This window comes from Ptychodera flava, chromosome 22, assembly GCF_041260155.1.
Source record: "Ptychodera flava strain L36383 chromosome 22, AS_Pfla_20210202, whole genome shotgun sequence".
NCBI lineage: Eukaryota > Metazoa > Hemichordata > Enteropneusta > Ptychoderidae > Ptychodera > Ptychodera flava.
Window position 1 is genome coordinate 30,391,817 of NC_091949.1, and position 22,141 is coordinate 30,413,957.

At 40.1% G+C, this 22,141-nt stretch overlaps 1 protein-coding gene across 2 annotated transcripts in view; it reads right to left on the reverse strand.

Annotated features, from left to right (window-relative positions):
* Positions 1-621: 621 nt before the first annotated feature.
* LOC139123170 (choline O-acetyltransferase-like) overlaps positions 622-22,141 on the reverse strand; it is an 85,934-nt gene continuing 64,414 nt past the window's right edge. For both annotated transcript variants that reach the window (XM_070689241.1, XM_070689242.1), the window contains 8 exons: positions 21,205-21,401; positions 20,289-20,389; positions 19,532-19,666; positions 18,243-18,365; positions 12,357-12,495; positions 11,649-11,711; positions 2,051-2,188; positions 622-1,397 (listed from right to left, as the gene is read on the reverse strand). In XM_070689241.1, coding sequence (XP_070545342.1) covers positions 1,125-1,397; positions 2,051-2,188; positions 11,649-11,711; positions 12,357-12,495; positions 18,243-18,365; positions 19,532-19,666; positions 20,289-20,389; positions 21,205-21,401 — 1,169 coding nt within the window. In that variant the 3' untranslated portion in view covers positions 622-1,124. The remainder of the gene's footprint in view (positions 1,398-2,050; positions 2,189-11,648; positions 11,712-12,356; positions 12,496-18,242; positions 18,366-19,531; positions 19,667-20,288; positions 20,390-21,204; positions 21,402-22,141) is intronic.

The following is a 22,141-nucleotide window of genomic DNA, read 5'->3' on the forward strand; positions in this document are numbered from 1 at the left end:
CATGCTGTCGCGTTGTAATAAATTTGTTTTCATTCGTACTGATTTCTACTTAATGTATTTTAGAGGCTGCCGTCACCTGGCAGTCTGCAGACGTGACGTTATTTACTATTATATCATAACAGTGTATTGATGGCGCAAATACAGCGATCTTATCGGTCGAGACGCGAAAAGAATCATGGTATATTGGCGATATACCACGGCTGGCATACGCGCGAGCTCTCAGCTTGAGCAAAAATCTGGGTTTTGTTTTACGTTCCAGGCCAAAATTTCTATATATTGTTATGATATAATAGCAATAATCACACCCAGCGACGGTATACTTCGAGATTTTGACCAGTTCACTTCATATATGCGCTCGCTACCGCTCGTGCATATATGTCGCGAACTGGTCAAAATCTCGTGGTATACCGTCGCTGGGTGTGCTTAATTGCTTAAATATTGCTCGCCTGTGAAATTATAACTCTTTTGGGTGAATACATCAGAAATACAGAAATTAAGCTTCAGAGAGCGACGGAATGGTGTTCTAAAATTCTTTGATAAGCAAAGCACCCACTTTTTATATTTACTTTTCGCATCTGTTCTGCGTCAGCCTGGCAGCTGTCACACCGCTGCGTATCAGTCTTGTTTTTTTCTATTTCTAAATAAATACAGTGCACTGACTACATTATTGTATTAAACGTTCAGGCTGCAGACGGCGATGACATGTACCATACATGAAATTTCAACTAATAATTCAACAAAACATTGCAAGGACGGTGAAAATGCAAGCTTATGTACTCCGGGAAAATAAAGAATATGGCGTATTCTCCTTGAGTCACTACATAATGAATCCCTTCTTGTGCAGTAAAGAGGAAATTACAGCAACAGAACGGATGTAAATAAATATGTAAAATACGATGTCAAAATTCTGTGCATTTTTTAACCTCAACATCTATAACAGACTTCCAACGGATATCTCTCTTCAGCTCTCTACATATATTCCTCGTATGTCATGAAAATAATCAGTGTTCACTGAAATATGTGAATTCTATACTTTTCCGATTTACATATTGGTTCGTTATGAGGAATATGTGATCAAATGGCTGCAAAAATATATCACTCGGGACAAAAATACCACGGTCAAATTACAGAGCCTCGCCGCTGGCCCCGTTCTCTCGTCCATTGGTTTCCGAGTGTCCGTTTAGGCATGCGCTGTCTGTAATCCCAAGCAAGAGTTCCTGCATTTCAAGTAGGCTGGTGTGTAGTGAGTGCCGGAAGACCAGCGAATTTGTTTCTGCACTGCTCTTCAGGGAGGATATGGCAAACAGGATGTAGTTCTCGTGTGGGTTGTAAGCCGCTCCGTACCCGTTGGGCACTACAGGACCGTAGTACATAAAACAATCCATCTTCGTCAGGACCTTTGAAGATAAGCACATTTTTGTTCAGGACCTCATTACGACAATATTCTTGTCCATTTGCCATCCAAATGAAAAGATGTAAAATGATTCCGTTGGATATGAATAAGATTTACATGCTACACTTTACATTTAGCATGATACTCAAACTTTACAGGTCACGTTGACAAAGCACAGAGAAACGTTTAAGCTAATCATCTTAGTTGTACCGTTTTAACATATTCAGTCACGGTTAATTCCGCCATCGAAAGTGAGTAGATATAACTTAAAAGCGACTGCCATACAATTCTTGTACTCTCTCCCTGTCTCCTACATGTTTGAATTAAAGTTGCACAATATAGACGTACATGCATTGCAGCTTGCGTAATGCAACGTTTGCAAATGGACCAATATCGTCAATCAGTTCATGGAAGTAGCTCTCTATGTACTGTCTCCGTGATGTGTTTTATGTTTGCCATGATGAAGACTTAAAACTTGTGCAGCTCTGGGTGAGATTTGCAAATATTCCGGAGGCTATCCTCGGCATATTTTGATTGTTGTCTTCATAAGTAATGAACAGTATTTCTCTTTGTTAGTTTGCTGGTTTTATAGATGAATTGTTTTGACCCCTTGTCCGATAATCATTTCAAATAGGTAAAAATAAAAATGCCACGTACCTGACTGGTTGAGAGGGGAAACAGGTTGCTCTCTTTGTAACACTGGTCTTCAAATATCGCTGGGGTTGGCCAGTTGAGTTCTCTTGCCAGTTGTCTTAAACCAAGAAGATGACAGTCAACACCATGACCTAGGATGGTCTGTCAAGAGTGAGAGAGAGAAGCCTATGGGTTACCTTTACAATACCGTCACACTGCGCAGATTTGGCAGATCTCTGATGAATGTCGGATTGTTTGATGATGTTCTCGTGATTTGTGTTTCAAGTTTGTTTGTTTTTATTTTGTTTATTTAAATTACAAACAATAATAGTATAAAACTGCGTGCTAAGGTTTTGTTTTCAAATCATGTTCAAAATTATAGTCCCACCTTCCTTTCACAGAATAATGATGGTGCTTTGTAAATAATATACGCTGTCAACAACAATGCATAACTCTCTTGTGCAACACGTCACAAGGGCGTCGAATTGAGTTACCCATTATGCAATGCGATGTATACCGACACATAGAGCTTCAATATGTCATGCAAATCCGAATGTTGTTGTTGTTGTATTTTATTTATTAACGTGTTCAACGTGGGCTTAAAGTTTACATTTGCTCACATGTGTAGTACAGTATCTGTTAAAACTTGCCACATCCAGCCCCTCGGGTTTATAAGACACAAAAAAACAATTTCAACAAGAAATAAATAAATAGAAAAAGTAACAGTATTCAGAGTGAGAGGAGTTTATCTTTCTAAATTATACATTGTATCCTTTCTCATATAATAAGCATCAAATATATAGTTTGCCAACAAGTCGGGTGTTTTAAGCATCAGTAGTTCAACCTTATCAGTAATATGAAGAGCACTGAATTCTGGATATGAAGCACTCACTTTTCCAAATAATGTATCTCTTAGGGAATCATACAGACATCAATCAAAAAGAAAGTGTTTCTCATCTTCAACTTCAATCCCTGGACAAAATTACAGATTCTATCCTCCACTAGTAATTGCTGAAATCTGCCCGTTTCTACTTTTAAAGGTATAATACCAGTTCTGAAATGTGCAAGAATTGAGCGTTTCGGTCTTGACAATGGTTGCAGTAAATAATTTTCTGTTTCATAATTTTCCTTAAAAGTTATATATGTTCTTAACTTGGGTTTTCTACACATATCTGTACGCCACTTTCTTTCCAAAATATCTTTTAACTTACAAGAGGCATAGTCCAAATTTAAAGTTTCAAGATTTAAAAACTTATTATGTAAATTAATATCTCTAAATACATTAGCTATATCATTAGACCGATTCTTGATTCTATCTCTTAGATTGTAATCCCACAGAAAAACAACTTTTGTGATTCTGTCATGTGATATATTAACAACTCTGTTCCAAAACCTTAGGATATTCAGTTTATGTCTCACATTCGGTGGAGTCGAACCCATATCACCATTTAAAGCAAGTTTTGGTGCAATTTATGAACCCCAAGAAAGTACCTTATTGCTCTATTTTGTAAAGAATCACATTTCATATTATCAACATAACCCGATATCCCAGAACAGTAATCCGCAATTGGCGTAACACAAGAGTTAAATAAAGTGGTGAAAGTACAAAACCTAAAATCTGTGTATTTGTGTTTTCTTGAGATTAAAGCCCCTAATGCCCTACCAGCTGCATCACTTAGTGTACCCACTGTGACATCGAAATTTAAAAATTCATCCAGTACAACCCCAAGGTATTTGTATGTAGGAACAATATCTAATGTTTTCTCATGGTACTGCAAAACAAAATTTGTTCTATCAATATTTGGACCCCTAAAATGTACAATTTGTGTTTTGGCCTCGTTAACGACCATACGCCACTTTTGACACCAGTTGGCAAGTACTGTGATTGCAGTTTGAAGTTTATCTTCGAGTCGGCTACAATCACTATATCATCAGCGTATAAAAGGGCACTAATCATCCGATCACCCACGGGAATGCCAATGTGGAGGTCATTAATTTCAACTGCCAAATCATTTAAGGACACTGAAAATAGAGGGGAAAAAAGAACATCCCCCTGTCTCACCCCAGAACTTGTACAGAACCATGCAGACAAAAACCCATTAATATTTATACAAGAGAATGGATTATGATACATATTCTTAATAGCATTATAAAAGTTACCATTAATCCAATAGTGGAGTACCGAAAGCTATACCACAACGTAAGTTCAACTGAATAAATAAGTACCGTTACCGTATAACCTTGGGAAAGTGACATAGACGGCATAAAACATAAAGTCATTCGACGAACAACGATAAATTTCCTTCATCACATAAAAATTCCATAAATTCTCGATCGGAATCGATCCTGCAGCGTAGGGCTGTAGCATGAAATGGGCTTATCCTGATGTTTAGCGAAAACAGCTGCTGTCAGCTGAAGCTTTATTTTTTTATTTATTTTATCTATTTATTTTTCACAACATGATACATAAACACCAGCAAAAACAACAAAATCGTCACGGATTACACAGAAAAGTCAAAAGACTTATTTCCGCTGAACTCTGCAGTGTAGCCATGTGGATGTATATGTAAGATTATTGTCGACAGTTGATTCGGCTACAAAACATAGTTTCCATCAAGTGGCAAAATTTGGAGGTATCTGCTGATGAGATATGTGTCACTGCAAACACAAAAGTCAGTAAGACGTAAACATTGGCGACCGGCGGAGACCGTTGGCGGCCCGTCGTGGCCTGGTACACAGTTAGGGTCACAGTGGGTGCCATCTGTTACGATATGGACCATAGTAAGCAATGAGACTATAAAAATGAGTATGACATCACCTCTTATATTTGATTGATACGTAAATTACCCAGATGTACGCGTGGTTGCACGCCACGTTGTATACTGGCAATGGAGCATGGTCCTTAAAAACAGCATTATGAAATATGGTGTCAGAGCGGGATCGGATGGTAAGGGTTGTAAATAAACCATCAAAGAGAAACCAAATCGGCTGCGAAAAAAACCCAGAAGATTTTGATAGGACTCTACTCACTCTCAGTACTGAGCTTGCTCGTAAGCTTTACAGTTTCCTGATGAATGGAAATTTGGAGTAGTAGACTTCGATAATGAGATACCAGGTTTCATTGATGTACAACAAATTTGTTTCTACAGTGTACCATGGTCTTGGAGGGACTTCTGTAAGGATCATAGGCTCTTTCTGTTACGAGTTCTGGAATCTCTGACATGAATCGCATGTTACAACTATTCGCTCTATGTTTTTGTAGATGCCTGGCCAATATACGCATGATTTTGCTCTAAGTTTGCACTTTTCCATTCCTAAGTATCCTTGGTGGATTTGTTGCAATATATCTTGCCTCATGGTTGTGGGGATTAGAAGTCGGCTGCCCACTAGAAGGATGCCGTTCTCCGCAGATTTGTCATCGCGGACTAACCAATATGTTCGTAGGGCTGGTTGTACTTTCTGCATACTATCGGGCCAACAGTGAAGTATTTGCTGGGTCAATATTTGGAGGTTGGCATCTTTTGTGGTGTCCTCTTTTATTTGTGTCAGTTTAACTGAGGTGACATTTGCCACATGGTGAATCTTTACTTCCTTCTCTGGTATGGCTTCCTTTTCATGCGGTGATAATCATTGGGCATCAGCTGTTACCGTTTGTCTGTCAGGTCTATAGACTCTGTCGATGTCATACGGTTGTAATCGAAGTATCATTCGCTGTAGGCGTGGTGGTGCTTTGATCAGGTTTTTCTTGTGTATTTGTTCTAGTGGACGATGGTCACTCGCAACCTGCAATTTCCAGGCGTACAAGTAAGTGTGGAATTTATCGCACCTGTATACAACGGCAAGTAAATCTCGTCCAATGTTTGCATGTCTTCTTTCTGCAGGTGTTGGAGTTTATGATGCGAAAGCAATTGGACGATTATCCTGTATCAGTACTATACCTATTCCTATGCCTGATCATGATGAGTCTACTTCCAGGGTTACTGGTTTCTTCTGGTCGTAGTATTTCAATGTTGTGTCTGCACTTATCAGGCATTTCATCTTGTTGAATCTCATGGTATGTGATTCAGTCTACTTGAATCTGACATTGTCACGGAGAAGCTCTCTTAATAGAGCAGTGTGTTGTGGCAGTTTGGGGATGTATGAGCCCATGTAAATTACTAGCCCAAGAAATGTGCGAAGTTCTTTCTTGTCAAGCAGAGGTCGCATCATCTCTATGGCCTGCACTTTCTCTTAATTCGACTTGACTCCTTTATCTTTGTATAGGTTTCCGAAAAAACTGCATTTGGTGACTTTTATTTGTCACTTGACTTTGTTTAGTTTAATGCCTGCCTGTCTTGTCTTTTCCATGGCCTCATGGAGTCGAAAGTCGTGATTGTTTTCATTATATCCATACACTTGAATATAATCGGCTATTCCTACGGCTGCAGTGCAGTCACAATATGCTCCATCTAATTTGTATTTAAATATATCTTGACTCATTTTGAGGCCAAATTGCATGACCAGGAACAGGTAGCAGCCAAATGGAGTGTTGAAAGTGGTGAGCAGTGATGATTGCTCATCAAATTTGACGTTTCAGTACCCATCTAAGCGTCGAGTTTGCTGAATAGTTTAGCTCTAGACAGCTTGGGAGTAATTTCCTCTGGGGTTGGTGTTGGATAGTGCTTCCTAATGATAGCCCTGTTCAAGTCTTTCGGGTCAAAACATAGTCGCAGTCTGCCATTATCCTTTTCTCTGATCACTAATGAGTTAACTCAGTCTGTCGGTTGGTTCACCTTAGTGATTGTTTACTTTTCTTCCATTTCTTTGAGCTCCACTTGTAGTCTGTCTCTTAATTCTAGTGGTACTCGGCGAGCTGTATGTATTACTGGTGTTACATCTGGGTGTAACGTCATATGGTATAATAATTATATATAATCCCATGGTTTTTCCTCTGTTTGACGTCATCGTATACGAGTGTTTTTCGCGGAGCCGTACAACTTCGAGCCGAAGGCGAGAAGTTGTGCGGCTCCGCGAAAAACACGAGTATACGATGACGTCAAACAGAGAAAAATACCATGGGATTATATATTTATCACATGAACAGTCTTCTTTTTTTTTTTGACGTAGATGGATCAAAATTATCGTAACAAATTGCATGAATTTCGTCGCGATTTGTGTTTTACTTACGCGGATTACTTTCATTTAAAGAGTAAGGCGGTCCGTCACCCAGGAGATACTTTCATTCATAAATCCCATCAAGCTGAAATTTGCTACATCAAATGGTATCTCCACCAACCAGACATACGGATTCGGTCACGTGAACGTGTCAATCATTGTCTCGCGCTGTACCCATGCCAAGGCAAGTTGGCCATCGGCGGACGTAGCTTCTACCGTGCTAGCGACGGATAGCCATAGTATTCAGAGTTAATTAGAATATTTACAAATAGATTTATGAAATAAATGCAACTATACGATCGAAACAGTAATTCTCATTCTCAGAGATGCCGTGGTTTTCAAAATATTACACAAGTTTACGACCTTTGCGAGCGCGAAAGATTCCGTTCGAGGACACACTCATTGCATGTTTGTGCCCACAACGTTGCCGTCACCTGTCTCTGCCGGTGTCAACTAGTCAATCCCGACCTCGGTCCTCAATGTTTTCGTCTTACGGAAATTTGATGTTTGCAGTGACACATATCTCGCCCGTGGATACATCCTAATTTTGTTAATTGACGGAAACTCTGTTTTAAGTGTTGTCTGAGTCAACTTTCGAAGAACATGGGATTCCCCAGCGCTGCACACAGCTCGACAGCTTTTGTCTTCGCTACAGCCTTATGCCGCGCTGCAAGTTTGATTCCAAGCGAGTGCGATTAACAGAAATTTATCGTTGTTAGTCAAATGACTTTATGCTTGTGCCTCCTATGTCGCTTTCCCGAAGATTATACTGTACTCATTTATTCAGTTTAACTTCCGTTAAGGTGTAGGTTTCGGTTTTATCGCCAACCGGGATCGCCAGTTACGACGTCCACATTGAGCCTACACGACTCGGCCCAGAGCCACGACGTTACTGAGCCATTAAAATAAAATGATCGTCGGTATCTCCATGCGATTCTCGGGAAAGCTATAGTTTTAGCGACTTGAAATTTCGTTGGACAAATATGTCTTCTATGTTTCCATGTCTGGATTTATCGGGTCACCTTTTTGTTAAAATAACGTGCGAGCTAGCACTGCATCGATCACAACAAATCTGTTTGTGTCCCGACGCCTGCATGTATGAACGGTACTATGCACGAAAAAAGTTCCGGTTGATGACGTACAACAGGGGTAATTCGCATTTCTTATCCGTCCTGTTCTACGTCAAACAGGTGAAGATTCGGGCCAGTTCATGTGATAATCTGTGAAACATCTAACAATAGTGTCGAAGCAGTCTGGATGCATCTCCGTTAAATATTCTTTGCTTTGTATTTGTGGTCGGTCTTTCAATGGTACAGTGCTTTCGATGTAGTTGGAATGTCGTTCTTTGTTGTCCCTTTGTTGCTTGGTAGAGTTTGTCATACATTCTGGTTGCTGTTGCGTACTCGCAGGCGACTGTTGTTCTCTTACGATGGTGCAGTGTAGAGAAATTAGATTCAGTGTTTGGCATGCTTTCAAGCCGAATATGGCTGGACCAGGCTCACCAGTTACGTAGAAAATACAGTTGACTTTCCTTTCTCCGTGTTGGCAAGGAATTGATACTGTTCCTAGTCGCTTGATTCTCGATTCACCATATGCTATGAGGATTACTCTGGAATCCTGTACCGCATCTGGTTTTGGGTTGCCGGAACTGTCTAGTTTCCTGTACAGATGAACATGGAATATGTTGCTTTGCGCTCCAACGTCAACCTTGCATTTCATTTTCTTTTTCAATCTAGCGGGTCAATGTGTAACAACGTGTGGATTTCTTTCCTGTTGTCATTTTCTATCAGGACTGTTCCAATTGTCAGAGTTTCCTGTTCGATGTCATCGGTATACCGACTCTTGTCATGTATTTGTCGCCTAGTTTGGTTAGTTTGTCTGCGACTATTGATTCGAGTCTCATCGACGCATTGACTGCCAGTGGTTTCGTTTTCCACGCTTGTGAATCTAATACCATATGCTTGGCATATTTGTTTGGGTGAGGCGTCGTGTTTCTTTCAACAGTTGGTGCATTGTTTCAGCTCTGTCGGTTTGGTATCAGTGGATTGTTTCTTTACAGCATCTACTGCACTGCTGACTTGGTTTGCTGGTGGCTTCATGGCTGTGGGCAACGTCTATTGCATCCTTCAGTGTGAGTTTCATCACGACCTACTGTATGTCATAATGGCAGGAACCCCAAATCGGTTGGTCCACTAACAATTTTTCCTTTTAAGCGCCGACTTTGCATTTTGCTGTAAGGTTCTTCATTCTTGAGATGACGTTGTCTACTGGTTCATCGGGCTTTTGTCTCATGTCTAGGAAGCTGTATAGGTGAATACGGTGGTTAGACTTTGGCTGTAGATGTCTGGCAACGTGGCAATTTTTTCCGAATAGTTTGTCGGGTTTCTTTCTAACAGCTTCGTTATCAAAAGTCCAACCAGTACAGGAGATTATATCGCTCATCAGTGGTGGCGCTACACTAGACTCAGTGTGCTTAAGCATACACCACGGACCACAGTTTGAAAGTCAAGACTTTCGTCAATTTGCTCAAGATTGGGACTTTCAGCTAATTACATCTTCACCATATCACAGTCAGTCAAATGGCAAAGTAGAAGCAGCAGCGAAGATTGCAAAGAGACTCATAAAAAGCTATACGGAGTGGAAACGACCCATGGAACGCTATAATATACTGGAGGAACACACCCATAGAAGGCACTAGAAGTAGCCCTGTCCAACGTCCAATTTCACGACGCACTCTTACATTTCTGCCAACAGCAATCAGACTGCTAGAACCTAGAGTAATACCAGATGTCACTGATGATATCAAGCATCGTCGTAGAAAGGCCAAGTTCTGTCATAGCAGATGCTAAGGAGTTACCAGAACTACTCAGCGGACAAACAGTCAGAATGCAGCCTCTACCAACAGACAGAGAGAAGCAATGGCGCCTTGGTCGAAGTACAGAGCAAGTTGCACCCCCGTTCACATCTAGTTGATGTTGATGGACATATCTATAGGCGTAACAGGAAATTTCTGAAAGGCACCAAGGAGGAAATACCACCGACGTGCACGACAGGGCATGTTAGTGATCAAACACATATGCCCTACACAAAAATGCAGCAACCCCCAGACAAGACAGCAGCTGAGATGACTGGTGTAACACCAGCAATCAGCCCAAAGACGCCAACAACAATGGACGTAAAACCAACTGTCACAGGCACCTGAACCAGACTTGTGAAACAGCCTTCACGCCTCGGTAACTATATCATGATCTAAACGTGTTTTTTGCATTTATGCATGAGATGATCATATTAAATATTTAATTTCAGAGTTCTGTCTTTCCATGACTTTTGAAGTTGAACGTTGAGGACACATCATTCAGAGGCACTCAGATTCAAATCATTCAGTCTGAGATTTACATTTAAAGTCCTGTTGTTTGTTTTTTTGTTTGTTTGTTTGTTTGTTTGTTTGTTTAAAAATGAAAAGAATATGTTAAGTATGGACCACAGTAAGCAATGAGACTATACAAATGAGTATGACATCACCTCTTATATTTGATTGACATGTAAATTACCCGGATGTAAGCGTGGTTGCACGCCATGTTGTATACTTGCAATAAAGAATGGTCCTAATAAAGAGCATCATGGAACACTCACATGTAATACTTTTTTGTAAAATATTCTTCTAGACCGTTGATAAATTAGCTAAAATTTGATGCAATTCAGGTGAGTCGAAGAACACTTAAAATTCAAGCATCTGTCTGTCTGTCTGTATAAATTAATTATTATACTGTGTCATAAATTTCAAGTAAAATACCTTTATGATGTAAAGTTACTATTATCGTCACCGTTCTAGGCTTATTTAATTTTGATAACACGTTCCATGGTCACAATTTCGCTTTAGAAGCTCCTGCAGCTATACTCTGACATACAACACATATTGATTTGATTCATTAATCTGACCATAGCTGTTATTCATCCTGTACAAGGCATATGAAAACTTATTTGCCATGGTTGTCCTCCTTTATTTCAATATCGATACTAATTTTGTCTGAATGCGAATATGCCCAGACTTGCTTACACTGTGTCATTTAGGCATGAATATCAGATTTCCGAATAACGAAAATAATTTTAGGTTGATTAGATGGGGTAAAGTGGTTTTAAATTTTCTTAAATATCGAATCAGGTAGATTTTATTTTTAAAAACGCTGCTAATACATTGGCATTGAGATTGTTGAAGCAACTGTGGACGAATAACAGTATGATTTTCCGTCTGGTAAATTCCGATCGGTCCCGAAAAATATGGCAGAGTCCCTCGAATGGCATTTGATCTCGATCTTTCAAAAGGAGTAAAACACAAATTGAATGAAAAGGTACACATATGCAGCAGGACGTTTGTTATTACACCACTTTCTGATCGGATAATGCTTTAAATTTCGTCATTTTATTGAAAATTCTGATGTAGAACTCAATGAAGGATAACTCAACGTACCTGTATCATATATTCTGTTTGGTAATCCATGGCCGCCCTCATGAGTGTCTTTTTTTCCAATGCCTGGAATTTTAAAGATGGAGTCATCAAAAACTGTTGCAAGTTATCTTCTTATAGCTGACACCTCGCATCGGGACTGACAATATATGACTAACTTACCTACCCTTGGCCAAACAAAATACACAAATTGTTACACATTGCAACAGCTATATATCGTTTGAAGCATGTTGACTCTGTTGTACAGTGCAAGAGAGTCTCCTTGAAGATATCTATATAGAATATCTAAAAATCACAGTGTCCATGAACCTTGTCAGACCATGGTGTATATTGTGTTTGGAAACCAACTTCGAGTAAAAGTAAAAATGAAACGAAAAAATCAAGCCCCACTATCGTGAAGTTTTAATACGTTACAACAGCTGTAAAACTTGTAGTTGTTTGAACATGGTTTTTGTAATTATCTTTTTCTATTCCGAAATGTATGTTTGATCGTTCCACACATACTTTGTAAACACGATATGTATATATAATGTGAATTATTATTGTTTACAAGTGGATTCAAGTCATCAATATCAATGTGGGATGTGTACACATGAGTGTAAACAATTCAAGCCGAATGTTAAATCTTTCATCTCATTTGTAATTTTTTATTTAATCTATTGACATTTAAATCGCATATTTAGTGATTTTAAGTAATGAAATGTGCCTTACTGATGCGGCTCTAATTCCCGTCATAGCTTCGGCGAACTCGAGTGCTTGTATGGACGCTGCTCTAATGTTATCAACTCTACCGAGCTGAAATCGCCTCGTGGAGGCGCTCTCGTACGTATGCGTGAGGTGTCCGTGAACTCTGAAAGTGGAGCAGGCAAAACAGTTAGTGTAAATTGTGCATGTGAACTTGACTGCAAGAAATTAGCTACATTTCGGCCACGCCTTACCTGACATAAGAGTTAATGTGTTATGAAAATTGCAGGCAAACTATGTCGATTAGAGTGCATCGTTTGAAAGTCCGTATTGTCCTCTGACGCGAGAGTAGATACCAGCTGTCGTTCCTGCGACTACATTTCTAACTAACAGAATCATATTATAAATATTGTTAACTGGTCATGAAGACTGTACCGCCCCCTTATTACCCAGAGGGCTTGTGAGTTTCATAACCCACCACATGCTCAGTTGTTGTATGTCATTGATTTTAATATGCTTTGATATATATGCACTGCAACAATCCATTTTGAGAAGTGTACTATGCGATAACTGCACAGCGGCAGGCCTAACAATAGTGCTAATTTTTGTATGAAAACAATAGTGCTAATTTCTTCAAAAAAAGAGACCAAATATCCTAAGCACACCACGAAACGTCCTTGGTTGTACTTGAATCTGTGTTCGCCATGAATTTTTTAAGTTCATACGCCATGGGAATGGAAAATCTAGAAAATCGGGCGCTCAACACATCCTACTCTTGTCACCAAACCATTGCTTCAAAGCTGCAGACGACACAACGAATGGTCACATGACCGGGCACTTTTCAAATAGTCATGCAAAAAAATATCTCTGACGTCACTTTTTCAAGCAAGTTGGGACTGGAGGTATCTATTTTCTCACCACGTGAAGTGCTCTGTCGAATCGCAACACGGAATAAGCATGTGGTGTGTTATAACATCAGCATAATATGACAGAACCCCGTGAGTGATGCGGCATATCCTGCGGCAGTACTAGTCACGAGCGAAGCGAGTGATAAGTACAGCAGAATATGCCGCATCACGAGTTAAAATAACTTCAGTATCCCTCAAAATGCTGTGCGAGCTCATGGGGTTCTGTTATTATTACATATGTTCCTCTTATTTAGCAAAATGCATCGCGAAGTGCACTAATATCACATAAGAAAATCCCAGTGATTCGCCGCCATTACGTTTCTGTATGAGGTCTCTGATTGGTTTGGCTAACACTCGTTTATTCATATGTAAATTTATGAGGTCAATATTTTCGCTCGAGCTCATTCACTCGCCCACCCGTCCACGGAAAACAAAACGCTGAAGCAGTACACGTAGATCACAAATCTTAACTTTTTATTTCACAAAAAACGGAGAATACCTGCCGTTGAATTACCTTTGTTAAAGTTAAACAAACAGAGAACACAACATATCATATTTTGCTTTCAATAGAAACGGCAAAATTTTGAAAGTCGGGGATCGTTTCAGTCCGAATCGTCAGAATAAATCACACACTGTCTACGGCGTTTTACTTGTATTACTCGGAGAGATAAGGACCCGGTCGACTTGGGACTTTCATCCATCCCATCAACGTTAAAGTGGAAATTAAAAGTTCCCCATATATCTGGGTATTGGCAAACATACTATGCAGTTGAGGAACGTGATTCAGCGTATTCAAGTTGTTGCTTGTCATTACGGAAGGGGTTGACTGCTCTGGAACGACGGCGGTTGTTGACGGTCACGGTAACATCGCAGGAATATGAGAATCGCGATCGACGGCTGCAGTACTGCTGCTACTCGGTCGCGGGTCGTAACTTTCCTGTACACCGGTTAGAATATTTCTCATCTGATGTTGTTGGTATTTGTTAGGTACAGCATACCTATTGAGACTTGACACGTTTTTATGTCCACTAAGTTGTGCCGCGGTGTTTGGAGGAACGCCGGCATCGAGGAGTCGCTGAACACAAGCTTTCCGAGCGCTGTGATTACTGAGCTTACCGGTGAGTCCGGCCGCTTTCGACATCGTCTTCATGAGCGTGTTTAGCTTGTTGATTCCCATACGCTGGTAACGGAACCATATACCTCTGTTGATGGTACATGGAACGTATTCACTGCCTAGATAGAATGGCGAAGTGGCAGATTTCATTTTATCGGGTCTTCGCGAAGCGTAGGGCTTGTACGCGAGAACGGGACATATATCTGGAGAAGCCGGGGTAGCATTCGCTTTTGGGGCAAAACTTGGCGTATTGCCAGGTTCCCCTCGGCTAGTCTTTGTGAGCCTTTCGTTGCAATGTAGATGATATAGGCCCTATTCACCGTTTTCGTCATGCTCCAGAGAAAGGTCACCCCATTCCATCTGATGGTGTTCATTACTGGCGCGAAGACCGAACAGTTTTGTGTTATTCAGCGAGCAGGGTGTTAAGCAACGACGATGCGGAGTGGACTCCGAGCTGACCGGCTTTCAGCAAAGTGTTCTCGTGTTCAGATGTTATCGCCTCGGACTTGTTCGGCAAGTTGCCCTTTCCTGCTGCCTTAAGCTGTTTTCGTTTCACTGCCAAAGCAAGACGACTTGATGCGAACGCTTCGTCAAGGATAATGCTAGCACCGTAGTCATTATCACGCAACCATCTTTCGATTGATTTTTGGTAGCTGGATATAGAGTCCGGCTCATAGTCGTCGCCGTTCTTCTTCCTGATGCCGAGACAAAATTTCGCGAGGAGGGGATCAAGATCGGACGGTGGTATTTGCGTTAACGTACGTCTCTCTGTCGTCACTGCTGTTTTCCATTTTTCAAACACGGCGACCTCTCGCTTCTTTTTCAAAACGGTATTCTTGTTTTTGTGGTCGCCCAAAAAAGCAGCTACTTCGTCCGCCGAGAAACTTACGAACCTCGGTTTCTCGCTTGCTGAAGTTGAAGTTGAAGGGCGTTCGACTTCTGGCTCCATCGCAGAGTTGCTGTTTTCGACTTCGAAGGCCTGCATTGTCGTTTCGTTCATACTTTCCTTATCGTCTTGGTAATAAAATTCACTTTCTAAGTGTTCGACGTACATACAATTCACCCAGTCGTAATATTTATCCTCTAGCTGTTCCACGAAGTTTGCAGACGACAATATTTACAAATAGAAAGTAGTTCCCCAAAAGATGTTGTTTATTAAATTTGCATATCGATGATACCATTTGCATATCGCCTAATGAAAAATACCAGTTTGTCACGCGCGGTATTAATTTGGCAAATTATGATTTTGATCACTTTGTGACCAAATCTTGCAATGAATTTGATGTCAGACATATCCCTTTACCGTTATATGTTTACAATGTGGGGATAAAATGTTAGGAATTACGTTTTTGCAAAGAAAGACACAGGGATTACTTTAATTTTTGCTAATTTGCATATCAGCTTGTAAAAATACAGGTTTTATTTTATCACGTGCAACTTGGAATACGGCAATACATATGTAATAATAGCATTGATTATAAAAGCACCCCTGCATCGCTGAAACCCTCATTTTACTGAACTTAAGTATAAAGCCTTTCCAACAACAGTTATGAATCGCTAATTTATGGAAATCCGGTCACGACATGCGACATGCGACCTGCGACTTCAAAACTGCGACCTGCGTCCTGCGAGTTTGAAACATGCGACCTGCGACTTCGGCATTTTTAATAGACCTAGGTGTAACCTGCGACTTCACAACAGCGACCTGCGACTTCACAACTGCGACATGCGTATATAAGAAAATGAGAGCAACTTTACACATCGTTTTCTACCTTTGATAGTGATGCGGTATATTGAATCGATCAATGTGGTTTAAATGATATGGAGAAACATAGCGAGACACCGGTGAATCGATAGTGCTTTGACCCTAGTCATGTGATCTGGGTCCCCGGGAAAAGAACCGGTTATGTGTTCGAGTGATTCGTCTTAACGGTGTTTCGGAACCAGAGTGTGGTTCGTTCATCAGTCGCTCGAATTATTTTGTTTTCCCACATGTTAATTTGATAGTAGCGATTGTACATCAAATAGAAATGCTAGTATGGTTATAACGAATCTGGCTTCTCCTCTTCGAGGACGAAGATGACTTCATCACACAACCAAGCGGAGGGGATACAAAACAAGAGAGCGACTGATGAAGGAACCCCATTTTTGGTTCCGAAACACCGTTAAGACGAATCACTCAATCAACAAACCGGTTTACCGGGGACCCAGATCACATGACTATGGAAACTAGGGATGTATTCTGCACAAAATAAATGCAATGATCCTTTTATTCACCATATCGTAATATTAAACAAACTATATTGGTAGAGCCGATGTGTGGAGTTGCCCTCATTTTCCTTTATATTGAGTCGCAGGTACGTCAAAGTCACAGTCACATCTCGCAGGCGGGCCCACAGTCGATCTGCGACTTACAAACTGCGAGATAAATAATGTTTAGGGCTGGGTGGGGTGCATGGTCACCGAATCGAAGTACAACAACCACAGAATACTTCTTTAGGCCTAAACTAGGTCATTTCGATCTGTGAAATAGCCACCACTTTAGGAAACAACATATATAACAACATGCTTGTTGAAGTAGGCCTATCAAAACAAATTTTATTCATGAAAATCGGTGATCAGTTGAGCATTGTCCCTTTGAAACCGGACTTTGAAAGCAACCGAACAACACGTAGGCCAACACAGCTGTGTCATCGAAGCTCATCTCTTTCCTAAATGACACCATCTATCACTGATATTACTTGTGACTGCTTTTCATACTCTCAATAAACACCAAATACCTAAAATCATGGATCAGGTCGTGACCTCGCAGGTCGCAGTTTCAAAGTCGCAGGTGGCAGCTAGGCCAGAGCACCCGGAAGTCGCAGGTTGCAGTTTGACAAACACACAGGACGCAGGTCGCATTTTTGAAGTCGCAGGTCGCATGTCGCATGTTGTGACCGGATTTCCATACTAATTAGCACTTTATCAGATTTTAAAACGTTGTAAGTCGTAGGAGAAACGATGGTAATGGTGCCATTGTGATTGCTATGATGGTGGTGGCGGTAGTAGTGTTGGTGGTTATGACGTCATTGTTGTTTCTATGATTACGGTGGAAGTAGAGGCGATAATGTCATTGTTACAGTGCCTATGATGACGGCGGAGGTAGTAGTGTTGGTTGTAATGACGTCATTGTTATGTCTATGATGACGGTGCTGTAATAGTGGTGGTGATGCCACTGTTGTTTCAGTGATGACGGTGGTAGTAGTAGAGGTGATGATGATGATGCCATTGTTGTGTCTATGATGACGGTGGAGTTAGTAGTGGTGGTGATGTTACTGTTGTTTCTGTGATGACGGTGGTAGTAGTAGAGGTGATGATGATGATGCCATTGTTGTGTCAATGATGACGGTAGAGGTGGTGGTGGTGGTGGTGGCGATGATAACAATTTAGTATTTGTTTTCTATTGTATTCGAACTCAAAACCTACTGTACATGCTCTCGTAATAAAGGAGGCCTTCTAGACCTCTCACTACATCCCAACATCTAAAGGGTGGTTCCATAACCAGGCTCAGCTGTTAAAGCTTGAACGCTACCCCTCCACACAGTTGGAGTTCAACAAAATGCACATGTAATCAAACAAGCTCATAACGCCACACAAACTTCATTGATGATGATCATGATGATGACAGTGTGATCATCGGGATGATCGATGACGCCGACGACGACGATGATGATGATGTAATGATTATGTTAGTGCTTATTTTGTGTTGTTTACTTTATTTATCGTATTTCCATTGAGAAATTAACTATTGTTAGGAGATAAGAAGTATGTCCATGTCTTCGGTAGTCGCGCCAGTGAAAACAGAAATGTCACCAGCAAATAAATATCAAGTTTTCATCATAGACTTACTTGTAATATGCCAATTGCAGGGCCAACTGAATATAGGCATCCGGGCTCATGTTCTGTGATTTGGGGAAGTTTTTTCCATACTCGGTGAAGCGCATAATTTGGAGGTCTAAATCGTCTGCAAGTCTGACAAGTAAAATCAAAGTAAATGATTAACTTGCATACAAATTTTCTCCAGGCAAAGCAATTCAGGAAATGTTTTTCCGTGAAAATATTTCAGCCGAATCTCGGGTAGGACAAACGATCAGATATGACGTTGAAGAAACCGATTACGGTTCATTATATCAATATTTCTTTGGATAAGGGCATATTAACCTGCTGGTAGCTAGCTGCAGCTGATTGACGTCGACTAAAGGTAGATTCGTCCATCGCCGGGGATAGACGATCAAGAATGTGATTTAAATCCACCAAATCCACTCTAAGACAAAAAGAAATTATAATTGGATTTTCATGATTCCTCTTGGTTCGTTGAGACCCATTTTGTGAAACTTCATATCAACAATAACTTTTGAACATTGAAATGTCGGACACCTGAGGGCGCCCTTGACTGCAATCTACAAAGACAAAAACAAGGCCTGTGATCTTGTTAATCTACCTTTTGCCCAAATCGTATATTTCAGAACTATATCCTTTATAGACGGTGGAAAATTTAATGGGCATAGCTGATATCTCAGCAATACAAAAACAGTCTTTAGTAAAAATCATTGGATTCCATGTTCTGAGAATATCAATGAACTCGTAAAGCTTGTACGCTATCCATTTTGTTGGTTAGAGCTACAAGCCTTGTCAACCATTCGCATATTCTCACCAGAAGGTCAGAAATTATTCTCGATAAAAACTATTATTGTTCATTTTCAGGAAGATGACATCATTGTACAATACGACAGACAGACTGCTAAAGTTAGTGCAACAACTGTAACCTTGTAAAATAATTGCAGGAAGCTAATAGAGCAGATGGCAACCCGTTATAACCGAAATACATAGAATGCTTTCGATATCTTGTAAATGATGAAGACTTTGCGAGGCTCAGTGCACATTATTAGTTAGATTTTATAACCTTATTTTGGTATTCCTGTGACAGTTCACGAATACTCTGTATGCCTGTAAAATTTAAGGTTCCCACTATATTGTGTAGTTGCATTTTACCAAACCGTAAGCAAGTGCTCTGCTTAGTCGAATGATGGCAATACTGAAGTGTTCATATCCAAAATAAACGGCGTTTAATCAAATACGCTATTTGTCACACTCTTCTCATATGGCGTCTGTCACTTACTCAGGTTCATTAAACTTACCTGTCAAGTTTTACCCTGGCTGTCTCAAGATCTTTAGTAAGCCACGCTGTCTGTTTCCAGCGAAGCTTTCTTGGGAATGGTAGCTCACATATTGACTGGGCTCTCAGAAGTTTCCGTTTTCTGGTTTCAGAGTCTCTGGGTAAAGACCAAACACACGCTACTTGACAGAATTCTTTAGTATAGAAGAACGATACGGAACATCAATCACTGCTGTATATGTCTTGTTTGTCCCCTATTCTTGTCCTTGCAGTCTTTACATGTCTGTCTGTCTGTCTGTCTGTCTGTCTGTCTGTCTATATACAGATCTCCGTCAATGTGTTTTGGGAGTTCAGGTAGAATGCACCCCAAGAACAGATTTACGGACTCTTAACCCACTTTTAATGATCTCATCTCCTGCATATTTGGGTTTATTTTAAGTCTCTTGGAGCAAACAGAGTTTTTACCGTCTTAAAATTTGAGAAAATCAAAAAATTATTTTTTCCATAGAGTTAATACAGGGATGACAACCATTATGATTTTCAAATATTTGTAAATGTAATGTAATTCGTTTGCAAAGTGCCAAAATTTACACGGTGACCGCCGACTTTTTTTCTTGATTTTGAAAGAGAATGTTTTAAAGTCTCCTTCAAGAAAATTTGAGCAAAAGTTTAAGTACATTGTATTGCAATTCGAGGTGAAGGCTTCCCTAATTTGAATAAAGTTACGAAATTCCCTTGTCAGAAGTGATTATTACAATCACAAGCAGACTCTCACTCACAAATATTTCAGCAGATGCTCAATCAGTTGTATTACTGCAACGCCCTCTGACGGCGAATGTTCATACACCAAGCCAGCAGCACCGTCATCACTTACTATAAACTGAAAGGAAGAAAAATCGAAGAATCTGTTTTGCAAATATATTTACTGTGAATAATTAAAGACAAAGTTTACACAGAGACGGAAAGGCGATCGTATTGTGTGTTAAAAGAATCATTAATTTTTTATTTTAATTGTACAAATTGTCCATTATTGTAGTAGATATCTTTTTCAAAATACACTAGTTTCTGGTATAGTTCTTCGAGATCTCTGTTGAAACTGCAGAACCCGTACAAACAAGTCTTGGGATCTTATGTCGTAGCACATGTCCTTGTTCAGATGCCTTCCGTTGTTCATAAGCAGAATGGTTGAAAACGGTCAAGGCTAACACTAACTTCCGTTTTCAGTCACACTATAGTGGCAGCTGTAATTGTCAACGTAGAGTTGTGCTTCTGCTTATAAGGTAGAACGCGCCTCGGGGACAAATAGTCTGACTCCAAATTTCTACAATTCGTTTCTGATCTATCACTTGTGGGGGCTCATTTTAAAGCTCTTGGAGAAAGAAAACGTTTCATTGTCTTAGTTTTCTGAAAATCCTTAACTTAATTTTCCCAAATAGAGTTAAAACAGGAATGGCGGCCAATTTGAATGTCAAATATCGCCAAGTGTTACGCAATTTGTATTGCTAGTTCCAAACTTTGCACGGTGACCTCCGACTTTCATTGTTGATTTGTTAAAAGAATGGTTGAAAGTTATATTCAGGAAAGTTTGAGCGAAAGTGTAACGCTTTAACTTTCGAGGCGCATACTACCTTAAATGACAGACATTGGTATTGATGTACACTATGTCTGAGGTAAGTTTGCCTCAAAGACAAATACCTGCATAGTTTTGTCGTACCACCGATTGGCGGCGTTGTACTTGGAGCCACCGCCATGAAGCATTTGGTAGGCGAGGTGAACGTCGTCCTGGTCTATCGGTTTCTTTATATCCGTCATCGGAAATCCCAATGACTTGTCAAGACAGAGGAGGAATATGCAACGTTCAATCATATCCAGCGAATCTCTGTTCATTGAATCTGAAAGTGATAACAAATTGGAGTTACTAAAGTGATAACAATCCTAACATATCCGTTGTTCGTACCGACAAGGCAGGCGCCCTTATGTTCATTGAAGCCATCCGGAACTTTCAGTCTTTACCTGTTAATGAGAGACGACGCATCAGTCTTCTAAAAGACAGTGTAAGACAGTGCGCGGTTGTACAAAATAAATTGCACTGGAGACGACGCGAATCATGCATTTCCACCGAAATCAGGTGTCTGGGGAATGTTAGTATCGTCATTCTCATTAACAGTTTAGATAAAATTGTAGTTGACTAAAGTTGACTAAAACGTATGTACAACCATCGCATACTTATTATAGAACGATTTTGGGATAATTGGATGGTGCAGTAATGTCGATCTAAGCTACAAATGTAATCTCTTCTGCTTTTCTTTTTATATAACACACTTGTTTTTATGAGTAATTTGTATTATTGCAACATTCAGCTATATGACACCAAACTCTTTTGAGAAATTTAAAAAATATGAAAATCTAATTATCCCAAATTAGTTCCAATCGTGTTATTTATACAACGAAAAGGAATGCTCAGTATTTGCTACAAGCTAAACACAATAAACACCTACAGTACGAAATTGTGCAAGACAAGGACGAGTTAGAGACACTGCACATTGATGTAACTGGACTGAAATACAATCAATGATAAACGGAAATTGAGAACTATACTAATATATCAGTCTGAAAAGAACCAGTAACTCTT